We start from the raw sequence: 8,753 nt of genomic DNA, 5'->3' as shown, positions 1-8,753 counted from the left end.
TACTCCAATAAAGATGTATTTTAAAAAAATTAGAAACTCTAACAGGACACCCCCTATCAAGTTTTATCGGGGTTATAAAAATTTCAAAGTACAACAACATTCCATCTCCATGCAAAACAGTAACTTGAAGTTGATGTCACAAAGGGAACGAGAAAGTGATTTTTGAATGGCAGCTTTCATGATTTACAAACTGGTAAAGTAATGCTTGGATGCTATGAATTAGCTGATCTAAATTGTGAGGATTTCTCAAAGGAGCTCCTTTATCTCACACAGTAGGTGGAAAACTAGAAATTCATTCAATATATTAAAACTTGTTTCCCAGCAAGATAAACTAGACATCATCCTCTAAATGGCTGAAGTACTGCCAAAGGTGCTTTGGCCGTTCTGTGGAGCACAGCGCCCTCTTGTGGCCACTCTCAAACCACCTGTTACTACAGTGCAACTCCAGCAATGTTAACTTGGAATAAAAAGAACATTTTATATTGCCTGAAGCCTGGGGCACTAGAGATGTCTGCAAATGTTCTGAAAGAAGAGGACATCCTGGTTACTTTTATAATTTTATTGACTCTTTTCTCCTCATATCTTAAAAAACAAACAAAGAAACAAAAAAACCCAGCACATGAAAACAGCATCTTATGCCAAAGTTTCAACTCAATTAACTGCCTGAGAGAGGCCATGAGAAGCACTCAACCACCTCATGCCTCTGAATAACCACCATAAAGATTGGGGTTATGTAGCAAGTTCAAGTTTCTGCCCACCTCAGGACACAGAGCTGGTAATCAAACCCTTGTTGCCAACTCCAGGGACTGCTTATCTTATTTCTCGGTAGCTCTTCCCATCTGTTTAAGATTGTATCTTCCTAATGGCTACCCTTCGAGGTGGGTCAAGGCTGAGCCAGAAAAAAGCCCAGTCTGGTTCCACAGTCACCTCCCACCAGCCACCGGTTGGCCAGGCAAGAAATCATTTCCAGTCTTTTGTCTCCCCATCTACCTCCCTCTCTCTTCTTCAAAACTTGTTGCTTTCATGTAACAATGGATTCAGTATCCATTAAACTGCCTGAGAGGCGGCTTGAGCCTGACATACTTTCCTGAGCTAAAAAAGAAGAAAAAAACATACCTCTGTGGCCTTTCTGCCATAAGATCAAGTAACAAAGGGAAAAGCACTACTGAGCAGGGTGGTGCTAGGGAAGCAATGCGAGCCCCTCCCCACTCCCACGGAGGTTTCTCCAGCACCAGCTCTTGCGGGTACAACACGGCAGATATTCTGGGGTCACGGAGGTATAATGAAGGGAAACCCGCTTATTTTCCCCTTTTGAACTTCCCTGCCGCCCCAGTCTTTGCCTTCTTCTTAGCAGATCCCTTGGGTTCTGGCTCCTTGCGCTTAGCTGAAGACAGGGAGCCGGTCACCTTAAAGAAATCATCCAGGCGGCCCTGGGTGCTGCCGTGGCGGCTCTTGCTCAGCCGCCTGACCCCACTGCGGATTCGCTCCTCAGAGAACTGCTTTTCACCACACATGAACTTGACGAGCTCTTCTTCATCTGGCTCGCTCCACTTCAGCTCCACAGACTCTGGGTCCAGCACTTCGGGCTCCAGGAAGAGCTGCTGGGCCTCCTTGTGGAGCCAATTTTCCGGCACAGAGTACTTGTTGGGGTCAAGCCGACGCACAATCTCCTCGATGCTCTTGTGCTTCTGGATGAGGTCCACGGCCCGCTTGGGCCCAATGCCCCGAATGCTCTCACAGTAGTCACTGCCCAGCAGGATGCACAGATCCACGAACTGCTCCTGGTTCAGGCCCAGCTCCTGCAGAATCCGGCTCAGGTGGAACTCCTGGATGGGCAGCTTCTTGGCCTCGCTGGCAGTCAGGTGCCGCATGAGCACAGGGCTGCCAAAGGTCAGGCAATCCATGTCCTCCGTGGCCGCAGCGTAAACCTTGCCGGCCTTCACCAGGGCCGCGCAGCTGGCCTCCGCCTCACTGGGTGCATCAAGGTATGGGATGCCCATGAGGTTCAGGAGATGCTTGCACTCATCGTTGTGTTGCTTGGTGACCTTCACCAGCCGCTTCGTAAACTTCTCCACCTCCGCCTCGGCCCCAGCAGCCTGGGCCTGCTGCAGCTGCTTCTCGGCCTCGGCCCGCCGTTCGCTGCGTTTGGCCAGCTCCCCTGACTTGAGCTGTGGTGGCTTGCCGTCAAAGACGTACACGGGCTTGATGCCGTTCTCCACCATGCGGATGGTGCGGTAGAACATGCCCATCAGGTGGCTGGTGGTCTCACCCTCTTCATTCTGCAGCACATCCCCTCCTTGGCGAACAGCTATCAGGAACTGATAAATGCTCATGGAGGCATCGATGGCCACCTTGCGGCCAAAGTAGCTCTTGATGTCATTTTCCCGGATGGCACTGGGGGCCACGTCGGCAATCAGTTTGGCCAGTCCTTGAATTCCCATAGCAATACAGAGGAGGGACAGCTAAAAAAAAAAGGCAGGTAAGACAAGGAGGAACTCAATGGATGCAAGAGGAGGAAGGGTTACCAGAGGTGCTATCTCACCAACTTCATGCCTTCGGCTAAACAAATTTAGCACCTCAGAAGATGAAAAGAACAAGACAAAGCTTCCACCCTCAAGAAGTGTACAGGGCTTCCCTGGTGGCACAGTGGTTAAGAATCCACCTGCCAATGAAGGGGACATGGGTTCCAACCCTGGGCTGGGAAGATCCCACATGCCGTGGAGCAACTAAGCCCGTGGGCCACAGCTACTGAGCTTGCACTCTAGAGCCCGTGAGCCACAACTACTGAGCCCATGTGCTGCAACTACTGAAGTCTGCACACCTAGAGCCCATGCTCCACATCGAGAGAAGCCATCACAATGAGAAACCCGCGCACCGCAACGAAGAGTAGCTCCCGCTCGCCACAACTAGAGAAAGCCCGTGTGCAGCAACGAAGACCCAATGCAGCCAAAATTAAAATAAATAATAAAATAAATCTTGAAAGAAAGAAAGAAAGAAAGAAAGAAAGAAAGAAAGAAAGAAAGAAAGAAAGAAATGTACAGCAAGGAAGTCCACTCAGTTAATATCAAGGCTTTGAGCTTCCCTGGTAGCACAGTGGTTAAGAATCCGCCTGCCAATGCAGGGGACATGGGTTCAATCCCTGGGCGGGGAAGATCCTACATGCTGCGTAGCAACTGAGCCCACGAGTCACAACTACTGAAGCCCACCCACCTAGAGCCAGTGCTCTGCAACAAGAGAAGCTACCGCAATGAGAAGCCCGCACCCTACAACTAAGAGTAGGCCCTGCATGCCGCAATTAGAGAAAGCCTGCGCAGCAACAAAGACCCAATGCAGCAAATAAATAAAAATAAATAAATAAATTTATTAAAAAAACCCAAAAACCAAGGCTTCCAAAGTGTCAGGAACTGAACTGGTTGCTGAGAAGAATAAGATGCTGTTGATGTCCTGGAGGGACTTAAAGTTTTGTGGCTAAGGCAGCAACAGGGCTAGCATGCAAGGCCAGAGAAGAGGGCGGGGCCCAGCTTGAGGAGTCCGGGGATCATGATGGCAGAACTGGGATCTGCCTGAACGACACGAGACAGATAAGAAAGCAACCAACATACACAGCTGAATGTCTAAATGGTAAAATAAACTTAGGCATATCTATCTTCTTGCCAATTCATAAACAACACATCAGTTCCTCCTTTGGATCTTTATTCCCAACTCAGTCCTCTCTTAGCAGCTCTGATGGTTAGTTTTGTGTGTCAACCTGTCAAGGCCACAGTCTCCAGTTATTTAATCAAACACTAATGCAGGTATTGCTGAGAAGGTATTTTATGGATGTGGTTAACATCTATATCAGTTGACTTTAAGTAACGGAGATTGCTCTCCTTGCCTTATCAAATCAGCTGAAAGGCCTTAAGAGCAAAACCAGGTTTCACAAAGAAACCCTCCCTCAAGACTGCAGCCATCAACTCCTACCTGAGTTTCCAGCCTACCGACCTGCCCCACGGTTTTCAACTTTCCAACCCCTACAATCACTTGAACCAATTCCTTAAAGTCTCTTTCTGTATATCCATATTCTATATCCTATTTGTTCTGTTTCTCTGGAGGATACAGCTGCTTTGAAGGAGGACTGGCAGAAATAACATCTGCGTGAGAGTAATGTGGCTTTCTCAACTGTTCCAATTTCTCTTCAGCATCCCCTCAGCACTTTAGAGTTTCTACTTCTATGGTGATGTTGCTTTAAGTCTTACCCTTTGTATTTTTCTCTCCACCACGAAGTCTAAAATGTGAACGCCACAGCTCCTACACCACCCCAGGTCCTGATCTAGAGGCCTGGCAAGCTGCAGTCACTCAACCCAGTACTGCATTTCTGTGGTTCAGGCCCCTTATCAAAATATTTCCTGGGACAGCATTTCCCAAACTTCACTCAGGCCCAAACCACTCTCACAATTTTGTGCCACTGCCCACGAAAACCCATACTCTCACTCACTGAATATTTTCTTTATGCGGACACCATCTTCTAAAAACTAAACTGAAAAAGAGAACTCATCTTAAGCAACAAGACCTGTGTTATACCAGGTATATTTCACAACGTGTTAAATGCGTAACTATTAAAAAGGATTTTGGGGATGCCACTCAAAGTCAACACGTACCCACTGGTGGTGTGTATCCCACAGTCTAAGAAATATTACACTAGGCCTTCTACCGTCCCACAAAAGCAGACAGGAAAGGGATGTGAACAGTGCAGCTCAAAAAAAAACTGTCTCTCCTCCAGGAGCTTGGTCGCAATATACAATGACCTCATGAAATGGGAGTTATCATCCTCTTTCTACAAATGATGAAAGAGGCTCGGAGGTGAAGCGACTGGCCCCGGGCTCACAGGGGGAAAGTGCAGGGCCCGCCTGACTGCGAATCCCGCGCTCGCTCCGCCCCGCGCGCGGCAGCCGCCCGCCTTGCCCAGCACCTGGCGCAAAACGGGCCGGCCGCTCTCGGAGACGCTTCCCGCGGGTCTCACCTGGCCCCTGGGGCGCTCTGGCGTGGTCCAAGACAGGTCTCAGCCCGACTCCCTCCTCAGCCCTGCTGCTCCCCTGGCACTAGCTACTGATACCCTCTCACTCCGCCGCCTTCCAAAGCCCGCGCTCCCGTCACGTGACCCACCGCGGTGCACAGCCTCCTGGGAAGTGTAGTACAGACCCCAGCCCCCTCGGCCAGCTTCTCTCACGACAAACAGTTCCGCCAGGGTAAACGGACTCGCTTAGCGAGCCGACCCTACCCTTCTCTACCGCTTGCCCCGACTCCACCCCGGGCCCCCGCAGGCCCCAGATCCCGCCACACCTGAAACCAAAGGACTACAAATTCCACAATGCCACTTGCGCGGCTGCACTTCCCTTTCCGGCTGAACAGCGCGCCTGCTCCTGCCGACGTGTTCTTCCGGTGGCGGAGCGGCGGCTTACCCTGTGCCCGGCAAAATGGTGAGAGGATTGAGGGAAGTTTTGGACAGGGCTTTGGGGATCCCTCGGGGCCCGTCCCACGTCCCGTTTGTCTCTTAGAGGCCTCAGATGTGCGAGGTCCAGAGGGCTAGACTCCTGGATCCTTCGGCTTGGGCAGGGGGCGGGGAAGGGAAGCCCCTTGCCGTGGACTCCTTAGGCCGAGGTTTTGATCGCACTGAGCTGATGTCGCGATTTATAAGGATCAGGAGTGTGGGGCGCATTTTTAATACTTTCGAGCTTTTATCTCTGTTACCTGTCTCTGGAAAGATTTTCCTCCCTGCCGAACTCCTACTCATACTACACGGCCCTGGGCAAAAGTCACCTTCTTGGTGAAGTACTTCTAACTGCCTCGGGCACTTGTCCCCTTTCTCCTGGGAGCCCCCACAACCTGTGTCCAGACCTCTTGCCACGTGTCACGGACTTCTTTGTTATCTGCCACGCCTCCTAGTGACCGCCATCTGACGTGCCTCTAACCCCGGGATGATGTCTATTCATCTTTGTATGCCCCGTGCCAAACACGGGGGGCCTGCAATTGGAGGCTCAGTCAAAGGCAGCGATTGTCTTTTATCGTTTTTAGGGGGGCATAAATGTTTACTGAATTGAATTCCACTGTCACTGAGAACAATGGGCTCAGTTTACTTCTCTAGAGTTGTTATGTTCTGGATTTTAGGAGCGTTGGCTGGTGGGTGACAATGGAAGTTAACATTTGTACAGAACTTTAGGTTTACAGCCCTCTTTCACGAGCATTCTCTCATAATCTTCCCTGTAGCTTTGGGAAGGAAACAAACACCTATTGAGCAACTACTCTATGCCAGGCAGTGAGTTAAATGCTATGACGTTTGTCATCTTTCTTAAGTCATACATCAACCTGGTGAGAGAGAGATTGTTATAATCACTTTACTGAGACTCATATTGTTCAGTAGAGTCGGAATTTTAACTTTTTTTTTGCTTGTAGATCCTGAGATTCCTTAATTGTGTAGTGGGAAGAATACAGAATGAGAAGTTGAGATCTGGGTACCAGTCCAGAGTCTGTCCTTCAGCAGGGATTCTGAGCTGTGTGTCTACAGACATGGGTCCATAAAGCTCCTAAAATTATAAGCAGACTTTTTCTTGTATGTGATTTGTCCCAGGCAAAGAGCTCATACCTTTCATCACATTTTTTTTCATGGCGGTCGGTGGTCTCAGAATATTAAGGACCATTGATCTGTAGCTAATCAGTCACCTTCTGTATCTCAGCCTCTGACTCTCAGCTGCCTTTCTTGCCTCATAGTGAAAAGACAAAGGGCCACCTTAGTTTTAAGATGTGGTTGCAACTATTGTCATTCCCAAACAGAATCATTTGACTGTGGTTCTGAAGGGTTTCCACATCTCCCAGGCTGAAATAAGCTTCTAGCAGTCGCAGCAGCACGCAGCTCCATGAGAACCCCATAGCCCCCCAGGTTGAAATCATGGGATTCTTCGATGGCTCTGATCTCACGCCTTCCCCTAGGAGCTTGAGGCCATGAGCAGATACACCAGCCCAGTGAACCCGGCTGTCTTTCCACATCTGACTGTGGTGCTGTTGGCCATTGGCATGTTCTTCACCGCCTGGTTCTTCGTGTATCCTTTCACTGAGCAGCCAGTGGGCCAGAATTAGTGATGTGGGAAACTGAGGGAGGATCCATGCTGGGTACATGCACCCTGCCAGTTTTGTTCCATAAGGAGGTTGAGGGAAGGCCGTTGATGTCCCAAGTCGGATTGTGGCCAGTTCAAGTGAGCTCAGTTTGCTCTTCACATTTCCAGGACAGTAAGCAGAAGGCCTGGCTGGACTGGAGGCTGGGTATGGGGACCTGAAGTTGAAAGAGTGGTATATGGAGTGGTGTGCTCAGGTGTCAGGAGATCTGAGGGCTAGTCCCGGCTCTGCCACTCATTAGCTGTGTGACTTGGGGAAAGTGGCCAAACCCCTTTGGGCTTCATTTTCTTCTTGGGTGTTGGGAGCACCAGAGTCTAGGTCATCTCTTGGACCCCTCTGCCCAGAGCCAGACCAGCCATCCCTTTGCTTCTCCTTAATCTCCCTGCCAGTTATGAGGTCACCTCCACCAAGTACACTCGGGATATCTACAAAGAGCTCCTCATCTCTTTGGTGGCCTCACTCTTCATGGGCTTTGGAGTCCTCTTCCTGCTGCTCTGGGTCGGCATCTATGTATGAGCTCCCAAGGGTAAGAGCGGTGACAGGGTGGGACACTGGAGACGCCTCCCCACGCCCACGTCAGCGGGGTCCTCAGGCCTGCATGACCCCTTGGTTAATGGAGTCAGACTCGGAAGAATGGATAGGGCCATCAGACACACATGCCTCTTTCCCTGTTCCCTGATGGGGATTTGAGCCAATTGGGACCACCTTTGTCAGTTCTGAGGTCTCCACACTGTCCAAGGCCTTGATCTGGCTCTGGGATGTACTACGTAGGGCTGTGGGAGCAGGCTTCCCATGGTTACACATCTGCGTTCTTACCTGTCATACGCAGTGATTAGAGAGCCACTGGGGAGTGACCTAGCAGGGGGCCAGGATCCGGGAATTGCTGCCAGGAGTACCATTTTAGTTAGTTTCAATGTTTTCAGTCATTGAAATAGATTTTGACCAAGTGACCAAAAAACAAAACAAAACCAAACCCCAAAACCTTGCTGCAGGTAAGCCACCAAACAGGTCACTGAGAATCAGTCAGCTCTGGTGGCCCCTACTTCAAAGGACTCTGTCCGGCAGCACTTGCCCCAGGAGCACAGGGGTTCATTAAGAAAAGCTGATGGAAAGAAGGGTCACTGCTTTCATTTTGATACCCCTCTTTTTCAGGTTCCAACCAGGCGGCTTCACTGAATCCCTGCTTTTGTAAATTTTTTTTTTCTATTGCTGGAAGTGTCCCACCTGCTGCTCACAATAAAGGCAGATGTGTGACAGCCCTGCCTGGTGCCCGTCCTGTGGGGTGGGAGTGGTGCTGGCACTGGGACCCACGACTTCCCCAGGCCTACCTCTTCCCGTTTCTTTTCTGCCTCTGGGGTGGTTCTTGCTGCTGGGGAGCCCTGCCCTCTGCCTGTGAGGTGGGTGTGGGGAGTGTCTTATCCTTAGAATTGAGGGCTCACCTGTGGATAGGAAGGGGCTGGGCCTGCCCTCTTCTGTTGCTTCTAGAGTAAACTTTTGTAGGGACCTGCACCAGTCAAGTCTGCCCTGGGCCAGTCCCCTCCTCTAAATGGTGCCAGGGACCCTTGAAAGGCTCAGCTTTTCCCTAAGGTGGCTGCTTTCAGCCAAGG

The 8,753-nt window shown here is 50.3% G+C and overlaps 2 protein-coding genes across 3 annotated transcripts; one reads left to right on the top strand and one right to left on the bottom strand.

Moving 5' to 3' along the window:
- Positions 1-544: 544 nt before the first annotated feature.
- Positions 545-5,126, bottom strand: FEN1 (flap structure-specific endonuclease 1). Of its 2 annotated transcripts, none has more exons than XM_057729987.1 (2): positions 5,000-5,126; positions 545-2,462 (listed from the first exon to the last, which is right to left on the bottom strand). In XM_057729987.1, the coding sequence occupies exon 2, from the start codon at positions 2,439-2,441 to the stop codon at positions 1,299-1,301; it is 1,143 nt and encodes a 380-aa protein (XP_057585970.1). In that variant the 5' UTR covers positions 2,442-2,462; positions 5,000-5,126; the 3' UTR covers positions 545-1,298. The 2 variants fall into 2 exon arrangements, with proteins under 2 accessions (XP_057585970.1, XP_057585971.1); XM_057729988.1 differs by having other exon boundaries at positions 4,949-5,114.
- Positions 5,127-5,388: 262 nt separating this feature from the next.
- Positions 5,389-8,402, top strand: TMEM258 (transmembrane protein 258). The gene is made up of 4 exons (XM_057728122.1): positions 5,389-5,456; positions 6,964-7,073; positions 7,536-7,672; positions 8,299-8,402. Exons 1-3 carry the CDS (start codon positions 5,454-5,456, stop codon positions 7,660-7,662), a joined length of 240 nt encoding a protein of 79 aa, XP_057584105.1. The 5' UTR covers positions 5,389-5,453; the 3' UTR covers positions 7,663-7,672; positions 8,299-8,402.
- The last annotated feature ends 351 nt before the right edge of the window (positions 8,403-8,753 follow it).

This window comes from Hippopotamus amphibius, chromosome 3, assembly GCF_030028045.1.
Source record: "Hippopotamus amphibius kiboko isolate mHipAmp2 chromosome 3, mHipAmp2.hap2, whole genome shotgun sequence".
In the NCBI taxonomy this organism is placed as follows: domain Eukaryota; kingdom Metazoa; phylum Chordata; class Mammalia; order Artiodactyla; family Hippopotamidae; genus Hippopotamus; species Hippopotamus amphibius.
This window is presented reverse-complemented; position numbering and strand designations above follow the sequence as displayed.

What these genes read in the sequence shown, in the direction of transcription:
- TMEM258 (XM_057728122.1), top strand. An exon ending in TTCACCGCCTGGTTCTTCGT is followed by an intron (nt 7,074 to 7,535) that starts GTATCCTTTCAC and finishes TCTCCCTGCCAG; the next exon opens with TTATGAGGTCACCTCCACCA.
- FEN1 (XM_057729987.1), bottom strand. Translation starts at nt 2,441, where the DNA reads ATGGGAATTCAAGGACTGGCCAAACTGATTGCCGACGTGGCCCCCAGT.